Source organism: Mobula birostris, chromosome 4 (assembly GCF_030028105.1).
Source record: "Mobula birostris isolate sMobBir1 chromosome 4, sMobBir1.hap1, whole genome shotgun sequence".
NCBI classification, from domain to species: Eukaryota; Metazoa; Chordata; class Chondrichthyes; order Myliobatiformes; family Myliobatidae; genus Mobula; species Mobula birostris.
The window spans coordinates 55815757-55836174 of NC_092373.1; the positions used below are offsets into that span (position 1 = coordinate 55815757).

At 40.2% G+C, this 20418-nt stretch overlaps 1 protein-coding gene across 2 annotated transcripts in view; it reads left to right on the forward strand.

Annotated features, from left to right (window-relative positions):
• The first annotated feature begins 680 nt into the window (after nucleotides 1-680).
• LOC140195912 (transient receptor potential cation channel subfamily V member 6-like) overlaps nucleotides 681-20418 on the forward strand; it is an 88821-nt gene continuing 69083 nt past the window's right edge. For both annotated transcript variants that reach the window (XM_072254580.1, XM_072254581.1), the window contains exon 1: nucleotides 681-968. In XM_072254580.1, coding sequence (XP_072110681.1) covers nucleotides 811-968 — 158 coding nt within the window. In that variant the 5' untranslated portion in view covers nucleotides 681-810. The remainder of the gene's footprint in view (nucleotides 969-20418) is intronic.

Sequence of the window (20418 nt, forward strand, 5' to 3'; positions counted from 1 at the left end):
GCAATGGGAATGGGAAGTGGAATTAAAATGGGTGGCCCCTACCTTTTGTGACAGGAAAGCCCGGAATTTGTGAAGATGCTCAACGAAACAGTCTCCCCCAATCTATGTTGGGTCTCACCGATACTTAGAAGCTTTGGTTGGTCTAACAGTGGAGCAGTACACAAACCACAGCTTCTGATGATATAACTCACAAGCAACATTCTTTTTTGGTGCTATTATATAGTCATAATGGTATATCACCGATACACATCATTTCTACAGTACATATTTACAGCCAATTCATAATCAACAGTTTTCTTTAGAGTATCTGTCCTGTAGTCAGTAAATGTTTAAAAGCATGATTAGTAGTCTTGCAATTTGTGCAGAGTTCTAGGAGAGCAAGACCATCAATTCATAATATAACATACACGAAGCTAAAGTGACTTTTCAGTCCTGTGGAACTTCATCTTTATTTTCCTTATTTCTATTACTAATATAATTACTATTACGCGTAAAATCAAAGTGGCATTTAGGAGGTAGCAGCACTGAAACTCATATGAAAGTAAAACTTCACTGAGCCTTGCTTGTCACTCTCCTGAGTGCGGTTTTCACCTACCTGGAGCCGGCAGGCACAAGCTTGACGTCAGATGGGACGTCTATAATACACCCAGCGGAAGGTATCACTCAAAGGCTTGCGATGGAAGAGGCGAGACGTCAGTGATTGTGGCAATGGGTTCCTTGGTGCTTATGTATTTCCAGATTGCACCGAGGGACTTTTGGGATGATGTTAGAGAGAATACGCGATAATGAATATTGAAAAAACTGATTAAGATGGCTGCATTCAGAAAAGCGATTGACTGCTTCCTCAACAAATTAAAAAGTCCAATCTCACCCGCTCAGACTGTATCCAAGGACAACACGTCTGATAAAGTTGAACTCGGAGGCCGGCAGAAGAACTTTAATAACGTGTTCGAAGTCAAAAATAGAGGGTAAGTGCAAGGTGAACTTCAAAGTGTGGATGAGCTCGAGGGGCGTTATTAGAACACATACCAATGCAATTAAACCCCGGATAGAGTCGGTGGATAAATCTCAGGTATTTATAAATGTGTTTGAAAATGTAAATACCTAGTGCGTTAGTTAAGTATATATTTAGTTCGTGCATTGTTTTCTGCCTTTTGTTTCTCCTCCACTCTTTCCTTTTTAAATAAATGATGTGATCCTATCAGACACTCTGTGTTTTCGATTGCAGCCTGGCCTACCCATCCTGCAGTTTATTTGTATGATTATGGTTTGTTAAGAAAGAAAATAGATAATAGACACCGGTCGTTACTCCTTAGAGTGCAGCGAGCGAAAACAGAAACTTTGTATTCGTTTTGGTGTATGACATACTTGTACTGCAGTTAATGTATCATTCTTTTTAATGCTCTCAAAAATAGCTCAGACTTGTGTATCATTATATATCAATCTAATGTGGGTAATTAGATATTCACATAACTGCTATTTTTAAATTTTTTTTTCAGGTTGATTGCAATTATTGCACCAGTTATTTTAAATAGACAATTAAAAAGGATCTGTTTTTAAATACAATTAGATACAATTAAATACAAAAGGAAGCCCTTTTGTAACATCCATACTTCTATGGTGTGAAGATTATTTCTAGGTCAATATAAATATTGCTCAATAATGAATTGTCCAGTAGTGGAGGTCCAGAGAGACTTATTCGTATGTTTATACATATGATTTATTTAATGTCACAGACAGTTGCAGAAGGAGGAGGAGAGGAGTGGAACTGTCCATTACATGCAGAGGGCCGGAGTGCAGAAGTTATCCTGCTGAAGTACAAAGTTTTAAATAGACCACCTCTGCAGAGGAATGAGCGATTCTGAATTGTGAGCCTCTGGAAAGTTTCATTGGTGATGCATCTACAAGTGTATACATTGATGCATGAACTTTCAAGGCTAAGCAGAGGTGATATTGCACAAACTAAGACTGTTCTTTGGAATCCTGTATATGGAATAAGTTTTCTCGGCTAGGGGAGACTGATGAGATAGATGTAACTATCTCCACTTGCAGGGGACTCTCCGAACATTTGGGCCAGAGTCTATTAGGGCTAGACTGTTTGGAATTGAAGTCAGGGAGTAGTTCCAGAAGCAAAGAGTGTTATTTTCATAAATAGCAACAGATGCTAAATCAATTTGCAATTTTAACTTGATTGTTTGAGAGGAGAAGAGAGAAGTTAGTCATTAGCTGTAGGAGCTAAACATTCAATATAGCTGCACGTTGGCATTGTACTTTATTTATAAAATTCACTTTCAGTGAAGTCAATGGGACTAAAATTACAGAATTACAAAGCATGCATGGTGAGAGTAAATGATCTACCTCAGCTTTTTTCTTTCTGAGTATTGCAAAAATATGACCTCCTCATATCTTATGCTTTTCTCTCCCTTGCATTAGTTTTGTTTTTCCAGCATCTGCAGAATCTTGTGTGGTTATTACTGTGTTCTTAGCTTGTGAGGAAGACATCTGTATACTGTTTACCCCCAAAGAATGACTATTTCATAAATTGAAATTCTATGCTGGGATCAAAGATTTACAGTAATACAGATATCTTTAGCATTAGGTTTTTTGAAATCTAATTTGCTTTTGTTTACGGTATTTGAATTTTTAATCCAATTTATAAAAATTCTAATATGGTATATTTTTACACAAAAACATGTTTATAATAGACTGTTAATAGACAGTCTGTAATGTAGACTATTTTTGCCAGTTAACCAAAAAACATTGGCTGAACAGAAGTTTTCATTTACTAAATTATGCTTTCCATTTATTTGATTGTTCTGAACGCAATTTAATCATAAAAATGGCTCTGCACCATGTTAGAATATGTACAAGGAACTTAAGTTGCAAAAGTGTCATGTATGCATCAAGAGATTAAAATGTTTGCATATTATACTTTGCACTTATTTTGGCTACATTGAGATTTAAAGGATGTCTCCATGTCACCCAACAGAAAGATGAGAAGCCAAATATTTGATCTGTTTTAAGAAGTCCAAGAACAAAATTAATGTCAGAAAATGATTAAAGCTGTTATTAATGCTGGAGCTCATTTTCACTTGACAGTGAATGCTCCTTCAGTAGGTAACTTCACGCATTTTTTGGAGTCTGGTGCTTTATACCACAAAATGCAGAACTGCATTATAAGTAAGAAAAAATCCGCAAGTATTGGAAATATGAATTTTAAAAATAATGGCTTGTAGATAGATATGCAGCATTTACACTTCAGGTTAATGCCTTTCATCTGGACTGTAAAAACCACAATTACAATAGATTTAGAGCAAGTACTGAGGTGAGGGTGAGGAAACATCCAAAAGATTGAGTTGATTGATTCTGCATTTGTCACTGTGCTATCCATTTGCAATGGGAAAATGGAATGTTGTTGTAAATCAGAACCACTTACACATAGTACAAATTTGTACCATGTGCATGATGCATGGAGGACTTTGGGTATATGACCTTGAATCATTTGCAGTGCATGCTATTGGAAGTCACCTGCATTTTACAAGCATCTGTAGCCCATTGATGCTCTTTCAGGGTGCTGTGAAGGGGTTCTCCCTGTGTGGGTTTTGAAACTATCCCTCCTAACTCCTGGATATTTAAATCTTGCCTAACCCTTTTATCCCTTATTTACCTTGATTTTTTTTTTTTTAAACCTGTCCCCCTCTTAACAACTGCCTTTCTCTCTCATTTCCCTTGGACCTGGACTCTTAAGTCATTTGATTTTCTTTGTTAACTCTGCACTTGCGAAGTGCACCAAAGAGAGGCTTTGAAGATGTAAGGCTTGTTCAGTAATGGGTGTTGTCTTTGGCCTTGTATAATGGTAGACTCTCCAGCCAAGCTTTCAGCAATGTTCCTAATGGTTTGCTGCTAATCTGCTTGTGGAGGTTATAGATGATGGCTGGTTGAGGGCAGGAAAGATTGTTTGGCAGAACAGGATTTGGTACCAGAGAAGGGTACTTAGATGGGTCTCCAGGAGCTGAAAATGACAAAAGCATAACCATTACAACTAACTGCTATTTAAATAATTCAGGAGCCAATAATCAAAGTCAGTGACTAGATCGGTAGATACTTTATTGATCCCAGCTTCAAGAACAGGATTTTGAAATCTAATCAAAGTGTAATTGCTTATTCAACTAAATTAAGTTAAGAATATATTTGAAGAAAGGAAGTTTAACACAAGTCTAAAAAATTGATGAGGATAAATGGTTCCACACCTTGGTTGAGCACCTCTGTTACTGGCTTTTACAAGAGATGCTTCATTCTGTTGTTTCTTATCTTAATTCAGCTGAATAAGCAGTTACACTTTGACTAGCTTTCAAAATCCTGTTCTTGAAGCTATTATTACTTTTTAGCAAAAATGTAATTGCACAAACATTACCTTGATGTAACATATGGCCCTTTCCCCTTCCCCTAACCCACGTTTTCAGAGGAGTTGTTCTGCATATATTAACCCACCTTCCAACAGCCTTGTAGTGTGCTCATGAACCATAGCAACACACACAAAATGCTGGTGGAACGCAGCAGGCCAGGCAGCATCTATGGGAAGAGCTACAGTCGATGTTTTGGGCAGAGACCCTACGTCAGGACTAACTGAAAGAAGAGATAGTAAGAGATTTGAGAGGGGGACGGGGGAGATCCAAAATGACAGGAGAAGACAGGAGGGGGAGGGACGGAGCTAAGAGCTGGAAAGTTGATTGGCAAAAGGGATATGAAGCTGGAGAAGGGAGAGGACCATGGGACAGGAAGCCTAGGGAGAAAGATAGGGGGAGGGGAGCATCAGAGGAAGATATAGTGAGAGGGACAGAGGGAGAAAAAAAAGAAAGGGGAAAAAATAAAAAATAACAATAAATAAATAACAGATGGTGTACGAGGGGGAGGAGGGGTATTGACGGAAATTAGAAAAGTCAATGTTCATGCCATCAGGTTGGAGGCTACCCAGACAGAATATAAGATGTTGTTCCTCCAACCTGAGTGTGGCTTCATCTTGACAGTAGAGGAGGCCATGGATGGGCATATCAGAATGGGATGTGGAATTAAAATGTGTGGCCACTGGGAGATCCTGCTTTCTCTGGCGGACAGAGCGTAGGTGTTCAGCAAAATGGTCTCCCTGTCTGCGTTGGGTCTCGCCAATATATAGAAGGCCGCACCGGGAGCACTGGACGCAGTATATCATACCAGCCGACTCACAGGTGAAGTGTCTCCTCACCTGGAAGGACTGTCTTGGGGCCCTGAATGGTGGTGAGGGAGGAAGTGGAAGGGCATGTGTAGCACTTGCCCTACCACAGCAGTTAGAGATGCATGAACCCAATTTTTTCACCTACGTGCATTTAGCATGGATGACCAAGAATGCGCTTTCTGCTATGGATTTCCCTATAATCTGCTATTTTCTGGCAGAAGTACGGGAAAAATCTTGAAGGAAATGATATTAGAAGTGTACTAAAACAGTAATTTCTGAGTCCTTTTATTTCATGTATAGTGAGCACTTAGCATATTCCCATAGGATGTAATTCACATCCTTAATTCATGGTTTCCAGATTTTTCTTTGCTACCCATTAATCATTTTGGTACAGTACAAACTGGTGAGGAACACACCCTCTGAGTAAATGCTAGTATTGTTTGAATGCATTGTGATGCACTGTACTGGAATGGGCTGGATTGTTAAATGATTTTAGTCTCTGAGGCTGATGTGAGCGCAGGCTTTAGAGGGTGAATCCACAGAAAGCATCCAGCCCAGATGGAGAACCCAGACGAGTACTGAAGACCAGTACTGATCAACTAGTTGGAGTGTTCACCGATTTCTTTAACCTCTCACTTCAGCAGTCTCAGCTACACACCTGCTTCAGCAAGCTTCAATTATACCAGTGTCTAAGAAGAACGTGGTAACCTTCCTCAATGATTATTGTCCAATAGCACTTATATTCACAGTGATGAAGTGCTTTGAGAGGTTGGTGATGAAACATATAAACTCCTGCCTGAGAAGCAGTTTGGATTCTCTCCAATTTGCCAGCTGGCACAATAGGTCAGCAACAGTAGATGCCATTTCATTGGTTTTTCACTCAACCCTGGAACATCTGGACAGCAAAGCTGCATATATCAGATGCTCTTTATTGACTCCTGCTCGGCATTCAACACTATCATCCATTCAAAATTAATCAATAAGCTTCTAGATCTTGGCCTCAATATCTCCTTATGCAATTCGATACTCTGTTTTCTCACTTGCAGACCCTAGTCATTTTGGATTGGCAACATCTCCTCCATGATCTCCATCAGCATAGGTGTGCAAGGAAGTGTGCTTGACCCCCTGCTGTACTCTTTATACTTATGACTGTGAGGTTAAGTACAGCTCCAATGCCACATTCAAGTTTGCTGATGACACTACTGTTGTTGGTCAAATCAAAGGTGGTGATGAATCCACAAATAGGAGGGAGATTGAAAATCTGGCTGAGTGGTGCCACAACAACAAGCTCTCTACTCGACGTCAGCAAGACCAAGGAGCTGATTATTGACTTCAGGAGGAGGAAACCAGAGATTCATGAGCCAGTCCTCCTTGGGGAATCAGAGGTGGAGAAGGTCAGCAACATTAAATTCCTTAGTATTATCATTTTGGGTTATCTGACCTTGGCCCAGCACTTAAGTGGAATTACGAAGAAAGCATGGCAGTATCTCTATTTCTTTAGAAGTTTGCAAAGATTGTAAATAACTTCTAAAACTTTAACAAACTTCTGAAGATGTGTGGAGGGGAGTATATTGACTGGCTGCATCTCGGCCTGGTAGGGAAATACCAATGCCCTTGAAAGGAAAACCCTACAAAAATGGGTACGACTCAATCCATCACGGGTAAAGCCCTCCCTATCATTGAGCACATCTACATGGAGTGCTGTTGCAGAAAAGCAGCATTCATCATAAAGGTCTCCACCACCCAACTCATGCTCTCTTTGAGCTACTGTCATCAGGAAGAAGGTACAGAAGCCTCAGAACCCACACCAGCAGGTTCAGGAAAATTTATTACCCGTCAACCATCAGGTTCTTAAACCAGAGGGGATCACTTCACTCTTCTTCACTTGTCCCATCTCTGAACTGTTCCCATGACCTATGGACTCACTTTCAAGGACTCTTCAACTCATGTTCTCGATATTTATTGCTTATTTATTTATTATTTTTCTCTCTTTGATATTTGCACAGTTTGTTGTCCTTTGCACATTGCTTGTTTGTCCGTCCATTTGGGTGCGATCTTTCATCGATTCTGTTCTTTTTTTATTGGATTTGCTGTGTATGCTCAGAAGAAAACAAATCTCAGGGTTGCATCTCGTGACATAAATGTGGTTGACCCTGTGAAGTATCCCCACAGACCTTCTGTTGTGTTATACTCTACTTTATTTATGTTATTACAAGTTTCTCAAATAATCCATTAATGTCTATAGTACTCCAAATCTGGACTCACTAACATTGCATGTAACTAAAGCATAACCTCCCTACATTTGTATTCAATTTATTTCAGAATAAACAAATCAATTCTGCTAGCTTGTCTAATAACTTGTTTATCTACGTTGAGATAGTTGTGCCAAAGATCAATTAAGCAACAACCAGACATGGCCAAGCACATTGTATGTAAGGTACACTTCTATGATCTTTCACCGTATTGTTTACCTGCACTGCACTTTCTCTATAACTGTTAGTTTATTCTGTATTGCTATTGTTTTGCATTGTTCTACCTCAATACAGCTGTGTAACAATCTGATCTATATGAACAATATGCAAGATAAGCTTTTCCTTTTATCCTAATACATGTGAGACTAATAATCCAATTCCTCCATCTGTGGATGCACCTTGCAGCAGGATAGAGCCACCAGAGGTAGCAGTGCAGTTGTAAACAGGAACAAAGGAATAACCCAAAGGAATCACACTACTCACTCCATGCCCCTTGAGGATTTTGGCATTGGATGAGACATGAGCAAAAATATTTCCTGTTGATGCCTTTGTCCATGTTCAGCTGATGAATCACTGCTCCACCATACTGAACAACATGAAGAAGTCCTGAAAGTTGTATGGGGAGTACTTCGACTAGGGCACTTCATGTCCATCGAAAATAATGTCTTGGTAACACTTCTGCTGAATGAGCTAGCTTCGTTCTGAAGAACAGGGTTGTCAGATTAGGTCTGCAGCAGATGGTGAGTGGACCAATACAAGTTGTTGATCTGACCTTGCCAATCTACCTCTGGCACATGTATCCACGTCATTATTGATAGCTGTGTCCACTGCACCATTCTTGTAAAGATGTTGTACCAAATGGGATATACTGAGAAATTATCTGGCAAGTCAAAACTTGGTCACCATAAGATGCTTCTGACCATCAGGAGCAGCAGCAATGTATTCTGTCACTATTGGTAACCTTGTGGCTCAGTGCCTTTCCTATTCTACCACTAAAACCAAATACAGTATAGCATCAATGCTGTATCAGCAAGAAGTGTAAGGGGGCGTATGGCAAATCATGTGCTAAACAGCATAGGCAGCATTTAATAGCCTACGACAAATATATGCAGTCCTATCCTGCTGGTTGTGAATGATGATGTACAATTAAACAAAAAGGGAGAGTGTTAAGAATGTCCCCATCCTCTTGGAGACAGAGACCACAAAATGAATGCCAAAGAAAAGGCTGAGGCATTTGCAACCATATTCACCCAGGGGCATTGATTCATTTTGTCTTCCTCCTGAAATCCACACCATCATAGAAGTAAATTCAATTTACTCCAAATGATATAAGTGACAGTGAAGTCTAAGGAATCGGACTCCAACTGGGCTGTATTACTGAGGGCCTACACTCCAGAACTAAGTGTACCTTGGGCCAAGCTACTCCAGTACTGCTAGACACTAGTATCTGCCCAGATAACCACCAAAGAAGTGAACAAATTGAATTTGGCTGATGAAACTATGCAGAGTGATAGAAGGTAGTATTGACAGTGCTGTTGACAGATACAGTGGCATGCAAAAGCTTGGGTGGTCCTGGACAAAATTTCTGTTACTGTGAATAGCTAAGCGAGTAAAAGATGACCTGATTTCCAAAAGGCAAAGTTAAAGGTGACATATTTCTTTAATATTTTAAGCAGGAATACTTTTTTATTTCCATCTTTTACAGTTTCAAAATAACAAAAAAAGGAAAAGAGCCCGAAGCAAAAGTTTGGGTACCTTGCATGGTCAGTACTTAGTAACACCCCCTTTGGCAAGTATCACAGTTTGTAAACACATTTTTTATCCAGCTAAGAGGCTTTCAATTCCTGTTTGGGGGATTTTTGCCCGTTCTTCCTTGCAAAAGGCTTCTAGTTATGTGAGATTCTTGGGCTATCTTGCATGCACTGCTCTTTTGAGGTCTATCCACAGATTTTCGATGATGTTTAGGTCGGGGGACTGTGAGGGCCATGGCAAAACCTTCAGCTTGCACCTCTTGAGGTAGTCCATTGTGGATTTTGAGGTGTGTTTAGGATTATTATCCTGTTGTAGAAGCCATCGTCTTTTTATCTTCAGCTTTTTTACAGACAGTGTGATGTTTGCTTCCAGAATTTGCTGGTATTTAATTGAATTCATTCTTCCCTCTACCAGTGGAATGTTACCCATGCCACTGACTGCAACACAAGCCCAAAGCATGATCGATCCACCCCCATGCTTAACAGTTGGAGAGGTGTTCTTTTCGTGAAATTCTGCACCCTCCTTTCTCCAAACATACCTTTGCTGATTGCGGCCAATAAGTTATATCTTAACTTCATCAGTCCCACAGGACTTGTTTCCAAAATGCATCAAGCTTGTTTAGATGTTCCCTTGCAAACTTCTGACGCTGAATTTTGTGGTGAGGATGCAGGAAAGGTTTTCTTCTGATGACTCTTCCATAAAGGTCATATTTGTGCAGGTGAACAGTGCACCACCACTCCAGAGTCTGCTAAATCTTCCCGAAGTTTTTTGCAATCAAATGGGGGTTTTGATTTGCCTTTCTAACAATCCTATGAGCCGTTCTCTCGGAAAGTTTTCTTGGTCTTCCAGACCTCAACTTGACCTCCACCGCTCCTGTTAACTGCCATTTCTTAATTATATTATGAACTGAGGAAACGGCTACCTGAAAACGCTTTGCTATTTTCTTATAACCTTCTCCTGCTTTGTGGGCATCAATTATTTTAATTTTCAGAGTGCTAGGCAGCTGCTTGGAAGAGCTCAAGGCTGCTGATTGTTGGGACAAGGTTTGAAGAGTCAGGGTAAGTATAAAGCTTTTGAAATTTGCATAACCTGTCCTTTCCTAACAATGATTGTGAACAAACATTAGCCCTAACAAGCTATTTAAGGTCTGAGACCTTGCTAAAAGTTACCTGAGAGCTCAAATCTTTTGGGGTGCCCAAACTTTTGCATGGTGCTCCTTTCCTTTTTTTTTCCACTCTAAAATGGTACAAAACAAAGATAATACACTAATCTTGCTTAAAATGTTGAAAAGAATGTTTCATCTTTAACTTTATGACTTTCGGAGATCTTCTATTCACAGTAACAGTAATTTTGACCATGCCGCTGTACTTATTCGCCAGTAACTTGCTCACTGCCTAGTGTTTATTTTTTTGGCCAGGACCACATTTGTCCAAAGTTTCATCAGTTTTGGTCCAAATAACTGAGTCTCTGAAGAAAAGTGAGAGTGACTGCCTTTGACATTAAGGCAGCGTTTGACTGAATATGGTATCAACAAACTGAAGTCAATAGGTAACGAGGGGAAAACTCTACAAAGAATGGAGTCATAGCTTCCACAAAGGAGGTGGCTGCAAGACAGACCAGTGCTCTCATTGCTGTAGGAGTTCCTGTGGACAGTGCCTTGGGGCACAGCTACCTTCTGCCTCTTTATCAATAATATTCCTTCCATTACAAATTTAGAAGTGACTTGTGTTCAATCCAACTTGAAGTTCCTCAGAAAATGAAGCCGTACACACCTGCACACGGGGATCTGAAGAACATTTGGGCATGGGCTCATGTGACAAATAACTTAAAATGCCAGTCCATGAGCATCTCCTGCAATGTCTACCTTTGATCTAAAAGCAGAGGATATTGGAAATAGATGCATTCTAAGAGAAAGAAAAATGACAAGTATTGTATTTTCCTTCTATTATTAAGTAAAAAGTTGATCTCTAAAGGGGAAAAAGCTTGTAACTGTACAAAGGTGTATGGTGGATTAGAAACTGGGATGAAGAATATTAAAGAAATATAGGTCAATGAAGGAAAAATTAGAATATGAGATGAAGCTAGCTGGCTATCTCAAAAGAGTTTCTATGCATATTTAAAATAAACTGATTAACACAATGAGCTTTAGTCTTACAGAGAGCAATTCTAGGGAAATAATAACTAAGCAAATATTTAGTGTCAATCTTCACCATGCATTTAAGTAACATCCCAGAAATAGCTATACATTGGAATTGCAAATGGAGGCAGAAATGTCAGTGAAAATTATGTGTTTTAATGAAAAGTTGTTAAGGCACTGTTCAGCCATAACTTTGGAGAAAGTGATGGCTGAGTGGAGCCAAAACAACAACTTCTTACTCAATGTCAGTAAAACCAAGGAGCTGATTATTGATTTCAGAAAGAGGAAATGAGATGCCCATAACCCAGTCTTCAGTGGAGGATCAGAGGTACAGAGGGTCAGCAACCTTAAATTCGTAGGTGTTACTATTTCAGAGGATCTGTGCTGGGTCCAGCGCGTGAAAGCAATTATGAAGAGAGCACGGCAGCACCTCTGCTTCCTTAGGAGTTTGTGAAAATTTGCCATGACATCTAAAGCTTTGACAAACTTCTGTAGATGTGTAGTGGGGAGTGTACTAACTTGCTGCATCACATCCTTGCAGGGAAGCACCAATGTCCTAGTACAAAAAATGCTACAGAAAGTAGTAGATATGTCCCATCACGGCTAAAGCTCCCCCCCCACCCCCCACCCCCAAACATTGAGCACATCTACACGAAGCGTGCATTGTTATAGGAAAGCAGCATTCATCGTCAGGGACCCCCACTCGCTTCTCGCTGCTTCCAACAGGAAAGTGGTACAGGGAGCCTCAGGACTTGTACCGCTAGGTTCAGGAACTGTTATTACCCCTCAACCATCAGGGTCTTGAATTCAGCTTCACTTGCCCAATCACTGAAATATTCCCAGAACCTATGACTCATTTTCAAGGACTTTTCATCTCGTGTTCTCGATATTTGTCTATTTATCGATCTATTTATTTATTTATTATTTCTTTTTATATTTGCACAGTTTGCTGTCTTTTGCACACTGGTTGAACACCCAATTGGTGCCATCTTTCATTGACTCTGTTATGGTCATTATTCTATTACAGATTTATTGAGCATGCCCATATGAAAGTGAATCACAGTATTGTGTATGGTGACGTATATGTACCTTAATAAATCTACTTTGAGCTTTGAACTTTTCAACTTGTCTCCAGAGCAGCAGTACAGAGTAAATTGTAACTGCTGCTGACAAGTGTTGTAGGTTCTTAAAGGAAGTAGCTAAAATGATAGTTTTGCTTTACATTTTCCAAAAATGCCTAACTTCAGAGAAGGTTTCTTTATGTTGGAAGGTTTTAATTATAATTTACTGCAAAAGGATGGAAACAAAATGGAAGTGGCAAGTCAGTTAGTGTAACACCAATCAGAGATTATGTTAATATGATTGGTGTTGTGGCACATTAGTTTAGAATCAAGGTAATTGGGGAAAGTCAAAATGTTTTTCTGAGAAAGGAAAGTGGTATTAAACAAATTTCTTGAAATTTTCTGATGAAGTAATGTACTGTGGTTAACAGGGATGTGGGAACATTGTACTTGGATCTCCAGAAAGTATTTAATAAAGTGCTTTATCAAAAGAAGTTGGTAACCGTAACATATCACAGTCAGTAGAAGATTGGTTGGCTGATAGGTGGCCTAAGCAGGTCACTTTCTGGCTGCTACTTTTTAAACTTTATATAAATGATTTGGCTAAAGGAACTAAAGTTACTGAAATTGTTCATAATACAAAATTTGGTAAGAAAGTAAATTCTACCGAAGGAGAATATAAAGAGATGATGTTAGGTTAAGTGAGTGTGCAAAGGTCTGGCAAATTCAGTATGTTTTGGGGAAATGAGGAATAGTCATTTTTGACAAAGAAATAAAAGAAACAAATTATTTAAAAGGTGAAAGATTGCAGAACTATGAAATGCAGTGAGTTCTGGGCATTATAGGGACTGACCGTTTGGCCTACAATATTGTGCCGAACCAATTAAATTTGTACTCAAATGACTAACTAATCTCTTCTGCCTCCACAATGCCCATATTCTTGGATTTTTCTTCATATTCATATACCTATGTAAATGTCTCATATGTCTCTAATGTTTATGCCTGTACCACCATCACAGGCAGTGCATTCCAGGCGCCCATCGTTCTGTGGTTTAAAAAAAAATTAAAACTTTCCCCTTTCATCTTTGAATTTACCCCCACTCACCTTAACTGTATGCCCTTAGACATGTATTAGACATTTCAACCCTTGGAAAAAATATTGTTAGTCTGCTCCCTCCCATCATCTTATAATGCTCTATCAGATCTCCCCTCACACTCTGTCTCAACTGAGAAAACAACCCAAGTTTGTCCAAACTCTCATTATAGCATATGGCCTTTCAGATGAGAAAAGATTTATTTGAAATCAACCTTTTGGATTGGCTTATGGGGAAAGGCTGGACGATCTGGTCTTGTTTCAACTAAAGTTTAAAAGAATGAGAAGCTGAAACACCTCTGATGCTGAGGGTTCTTGACAAATGTTAACTGGATGTTTCCATTTGTGAGAAAATTAGTCACTACTTAAAAAGTAGGGGGTTGTCCAATTAAAACTAAAATGAGATGAAATTCTTCCTCAATTATAAAGTGTTAGAGTTTTCTTAATTGCTTGTTAATCAAATAAGTGAAAGACTTCACGGATGTAGCCCCTGATCATATCAGCATTATGATATTGAATGGCAGTGGTGGCTTGTTTCCTTACCCATCATCCAGTTGTTTTCTTCTACTCACAAAAGTATACAGAAACGATTAGTGTTTCAGGCTGATGACCATCAGGATTGCCAGCATTTTCTGTTTTTGGCTTTACAGCATCTACCTTTTTTTATTTTTTACTGCCCAGCAATTTTATATGTCCCTGCTGAGTTTGCTACCATTAACAGCCGAGCGAAGAAGTCACTGCAAGTGACTCACCTCATGACATTACAGAGCCTTTTCACCCTCTGTAAGTCTCCTCAGGATTGTGACATAATGCTGTCCACCTGCTTGGATGAGTACAATTCTTACAAATACACTCAACACCATCTTGGGCAAAGCAGCCTGCCAGACAGAACCCATTCACCATGCTAAATGTTCATTCCTTCCAACATTGATGCTCCTTGTCTGTCGAGTGTGCTATTAGTTACTTTTGATTTTTAAAAAAACCCTGTGGTCCTGACTGAATCATGATTGACTCAGTGCCAACATTCCCCTTTTGCCTCCCCAAATTCTGCGTGACCCAGTGAGTTCTTCTAGCTTTCGGTTTTGTACTCCAGGTTTCTGTATTAACTGTCTCTTCTGTCTTCATGACTCACATGGGCCTCTTTGATGGCATAGCACCTCTGTCATGAATGTGGACAGGGCATTGTAGACGCAGGTGCACATGTACCCACAGTACCCTCTCCAAGTTACATCACCTGACGAAGCATGCATTTTGCCTGCAACTTCACTTGATGTATGTCCTGAAACTTCCTACCCAACCACACTAGCCATTTTTTCTCAAAAGCAGTGCAGTGCTTCAAGAAGGTAGTTCATCACTACAGTCTCAGGCAAATGGAGATAGTGATTAATACATTTTTATAAGTTAAATCAAGTGCAACGGAGGACTTTCACCATAAATGACAAGGCTCTGGCGAGTGTTGTTGAACAAACAAACATTGGGGTACAGGTATATATTTCGCTGAAGGTAGTAATACTGGTAGGCGGTGATGAAGAAGGTATTTAGCATACGTGCTTTATTGGCTAGGGCAATGAGCATTTGAGTCAGGATATCATGTTGCAACTGAACAAGTTCTTGGTGAAATCACTCTTGGGCTACTGTACACATTTTTGGTCACCCAACTATAGAAAGGATGCAGTAAAGATCTGTGAGGGTATTACTGGGATTGCAAGGTTTGAGTTGTAAGGATAGGCTGGGAGTTTTTTTTTTCTTTGGAGTGTAGAAGGCTGATGGCTGAGCATAAAGTTATGAGGACTATACATAAGACAGATGATCAGTCTTTTCCACAGCTATGGGAGTCTTAAAACAAGGGAATGTAGATTTTAAGGTGAAAAGGGAAAATTTTAAAAGGGACCTGAGGGGAAGCTTTTCATACCAGCTGCTAACAGCTACAGCCAAATAGCAAAGCTACACCACATTGTTCAACAATTTGGACTGTGAACTGCAGCTGGTAGGGAAATGATTTGGAGTAAATTGAATATTCACTTGGCAATGGAATAATATAAAATAATGTTCTGGGCATGTTATTAAACTGGCTGTTTTTTTTTCTGGAAGTGTGCAGTTCATAGCTACAGGAGCCAGTAGAATGCTTCACTGTAATATTAACTCTATTTAATACCAGAGCAATTTATATGGATGGACAAAGCAGTGATAGTTGTATTTGATTAAATGCGTACAATTAGAGGCTTCTTAAGTAAACATAGATATTCTGCGGCTGGGCATCATCTTAGAGCAATAGAGTTAACATTCTGGGTCCATGCGTTTTCATTTGCGATTTCCAGCTTCTACGGTATTCTTGCTTTTCAGTCAGCTGAGATTTCTTGTTGAAGCATCCTCAATTTCTTTCAGTCAGAAAGAAAAAGGAAGTATATATGCAGGGTCCAGGAAGCTGACATCAGGCAAGATCTTTGAGGAACATAAAGAAAGCAGAAAATAAAGTGTACAATGAGGGAGGGTAACAGCAGCCATGAAATATCTTTGATGAGTAGAATTAAAGAGATTTCCAAGGCATTTTTTAATGAATGCATTTAAAAATAATTAAAGGGTAACTAGGCAGAGGATAGTGCTACTGAAGAACAAAGGTGGGAATTTGTGTCTGGAGCCAGAGGACATGGGCGAGGTACTAAATGAGTACTTTGCATCATTATTTGCCAAGGAGAAGGAATGGAGGACAATGAGATCAGGAAGAGGTATGGAGACAGTTCTGGCTATGCTGATATCAAAATGGAGAGTCTCTTAAAGAATGTTAAACTGGATAAGTTCTCAGGGCTTGATGGGATCTATCTCAGGTTATCGAGAGAGAATTGAGGCGATTACAAGTGCTTGATAAAGTTCTTTGCATCCTGTTTGGCCATAGACCAGGTCCCAGAGGACTAGAGAATAGCCAGTATTTTTCCTCTGTTTATAAAGGACAGTAAACGCAGGCCAGGGTAGTGTAGTAGGAAAGCAGGCTTAGAATGTGACTGAAGATGTAAAGGCACAGCTGCATTCTCATTGAATGCATTGCCACATACTGTAGATCAAGGAGTGAGGGTAAGCAATGAATAAGCACCAAATTCAGCACAGCTACTGCCACTTCACACCACTGAATCAGATCAGGACTCTCGCCCTTAGCATACACCTTATACCAAATCACAACCTTGTCACAGAGAGTTGGCTAATCATGTTTTCTTTGACAGAAGTGATAGAGAGTACCAGGGAAAGTAAGGAACTTGTCACTATGTTTTTCAGATCATGATCTCCAGATTCTTGTGGAGGCAATGGAGAGTAGGAGGGAGGTCCTTCATGCCAGAAAGGCCAGGAGGAAACTCAGGACTACAATGAATAGCAGCTGGCAGGAGATGGCCATTGTATAATCCTCCCACAGTGACTTGCCAGGAACATGGGAGCAATGCCACAAGAGAGTTTATAAACTCACTAGATATATAAGGCAAGGATTTATCATTTGGAACTACTACCTGGTGCGTGCTGAATTCAGCCACTGTACTTGGACCCCTTCAGTTTGTAACTGTCTCTTTCTCTCACTCATTTACTCAGTTACATCCACGTTCAGAGATAGGCAGGTGGGCAGTTCCTGGTGTACGTGTACCCTTGCTTGGAGCCAGGCAAGTACATGATAGACAAGCAAACTATGCTACTGTTGCATTTTGAATTAATGCTTCCCCTTTGTCTTCCAGGCCAAAGTTGCAAGGAATGGAAGACAATCCCAGCAGATAAGAGTAGACCCTCCAGGCTCAGAGCCTAACCAGGCAGGAGGAGAGGGTCATCCTCTTGATGAGTATTGGGAAAATCCAGGCTCATACACATGGTGCTGCAGAGGAATTACTGAATTTCTCTAATATGCAAAAGATCTTGTGTATCTTCATGATTCATTCCATCTGCACTATAGTTGGTTATTTTTATCTTCCCAATAGAGATCTGTGCACTCCATCTCTTTTTCGGCTCTCCTGCCCAATCTGAACTCCATGCTGTCATCTGAGGTGGACGAGGAGGAATAAAGCTCATAACTCTGTAGGGCATCACTGAAATAAGTTGGGCATGTGGTCGCAGATAGCAGTTGTCTATAATCATGCCTGGTGAGTTCCCAAAGAGGTGTAGACAGCACAGCCTCCTGCCATTCTCCACTGGTTGCTGGTGGTCCTGTGGTTTTCGGTATACTTGCACTGAACTGTGCTGTCAAAATTGAAAATGTTGTTGAAAACCAATCCTTAACTCTGTTGTGTGGAGTTTGCATGTTTTCTCTGTTACTATGTGGTTTCATCTGGTGCATTGATATCCTTCCACTTTCCAAAAACATGCAGAGGGTATTGGGTGATAACCATTTGTAAATTGCCCCTTGTGCATATATGAGCATTTGAGTTGCTGGGAGGGTGGGAGAGAGGAGGAGGAGATGTACTGGTGAGATTGAAAGAAAGGTAAAATGTGCTGATTGGTTAGGATAAAAGGAAAAGGTGCTTGATGGTTAGTACAAACTTGGTAGGCGGAAGGCCCTGTGCCTGTGGTGTTTCTCGGACACTCTGAAGCAAAATGTGATCTATGGGAGACACAGTGGACTGTACAAGAACGAAAGTGCCAAGGAGGGATTAGTACCCCATGAAATTCATGAAGAACCCTGGGTTGGTAAGGAGAGCCCAAACCGCAACGTGAAATTACCCCTGCCTGAATTTTCAGAATGTTGCATCCCTCTCAAATTGACTTGCCTGAAGAGAAGAGTAGATGGGGCCCCAATGCTTCAGTCAGCAACAAAATGTGAGCAGTGGTGTTGATCAGCTCCTGCTGCCTGGAATTATCTTAGAGGCAAGCAAGTTCTTGCTGATAGTGACCTTGGCTTCTGAGGGCAGAGCTGCCTAGGGACAGTATGTCTGTGGCTGGAGTGGGGGAGATCATTTAGAGGTATGCAAGTTCAAATAATTTGTGGTATATATTCTGAAAGTAGTAAAGAAGCTCTTCCTTTACTTTAAGGTCTCAAACCCCCTTTATTTATGGTATGAGTGATTGAAGTAGATCTCATTTAGAGTTACATTGTCGGCATACTTTCTGTGCCAGGGTACCACAACAAGTAATGCTAGAAAGCCACGATAACTAACATGCATTAATACTATGTGAAGATCAACAGTATTCATTCTAAACTGTGAGTTAATAGTTGGATATTTCTGCAGTTAATGCTGGAACTTTTCGTTAATTTGAAGCCTTTGATTCATATAGTAAAGGCTAGTATGTTATAATGAAAAACGCATTTTACATAGATCATTTTGTCACTACTACTTGGCTTTTAAAGGTAGTTATCAAAATTTGAAGGTTTTGTGCTTTGAGTTCTTTCAGCAATTGCCTTTCTGAGAATCCGGAAGGGTTTATATTAATTGTCACATGACCATAAGATATGGGAGCAGAATTAGGCCATTTGGCCCATCAAGTTTGCTCTGGTATTTCATTATAGCTGATCATTTCCCTCTCAGCCCCAATCTCCTGCCGCCTTCCTGTTTCCATTCATGCCCTGACTAATCAAAAGTCTATCAACCTCTGCCTTAAATATACTCGCAGACTTGTAGCAACAAATTTCACAGGTTCACTACTCTGTCTAAAGAAATTCCTCAGATCTAAATGGATGTCTCTCTATTCTAAGGCTGTGTCCTCTGGTCCCCCACCATAGGAAACACACTCTCCATATCCACTCTGTCGAGGTCTTTCAACATTCGATAGGTTTCAATAAGATCTTGTTCATTCTTCTGAATTCTAATGAGTACAGGCCCAGAGCCATCAAACGCTCCACATGTGGTAAGCTTTTCAATCCTGGAATCATTTTTGTGAACCTTCTTTGAACCCTCTCCAATGTCAGCGCAGGCTTTCTTAAATATGGGGGCCAAAACTGCTCACAATATTTCAAGTGAGGCTTCACCATTGCCTTATAAAGTCTCAACATTACATCCTTGGTTTTATATTCTAGTCCTCTCGAAATGAATGCTAACATTGCATTTGCCTTCCTCATTGCTGACTCAACCTGCAAATTAACCTTTAGGGAATCATTCACGAGGATTCCCAAGTCCCTTTGCGCCCCAAATTTTTCAATTTTCTCTTCATTTAAAAAAAAGGTCTACACTTTTATTTCTTCTACCAAAGTGCGTGACCGTACATTTCCTGATGCTGTATTCCATCTGCCACTTCTTTTCAAGTTCTCCTAATCTGTCTTAAGTCTTTCTGTAGCCTCTTTGTTTCCTTAAAACTATCCACCCCTCCACCTGTCTTCATATTGTCCACAAACTTGGCCATAAAGCCATCAATTCTGTCATCCAAATCATTGACATATAATGTTAAAAATAAGCGGTCCCAACACAGACCCTTGTGGAACACTGCTGTTCGCTAGCAGCCATTCAGAAAAGGCTCTCTTTATTCCCACTCTTTTCCCCCTGCCAATCACTCAATGCTCTGTCCTTGCTAACATGAGGAAATCTGCAGATGCTGAAAGCAACACACACAAAATGCTGGTAGAACGCAGCAGGCCAAACAGTATCCTAGGAAGAAGCACAGTCGATGTTTTGGGCTGGGACCCCTGATGAAGGGTCTTAGCCCGAAACGTTGACTATGCTTCTTCCTATGGATGCTGTCCGGGCTGCTGTGTTCCACCAGCATTTTGTGTGTGTTGCTCTATCCTTGCTCGTATCTTTCCTGTATTACCATGGGCTCCTAACTTGTTAAGCAGCCTGATGTATGGCACCTTGTCAAAGGCCTCCTGAAAATCAAAGTAGACAACATCTACTGATTCTCCTTTGTCTATCCTGCATGTTATTTCTTCAATGAAGTCCAACAGATTTGTCAAACAAAATTTCTGTAAAGGAAACCAGGCTGACTATGGCCTATGTTATCATGTGCCTCCAAGT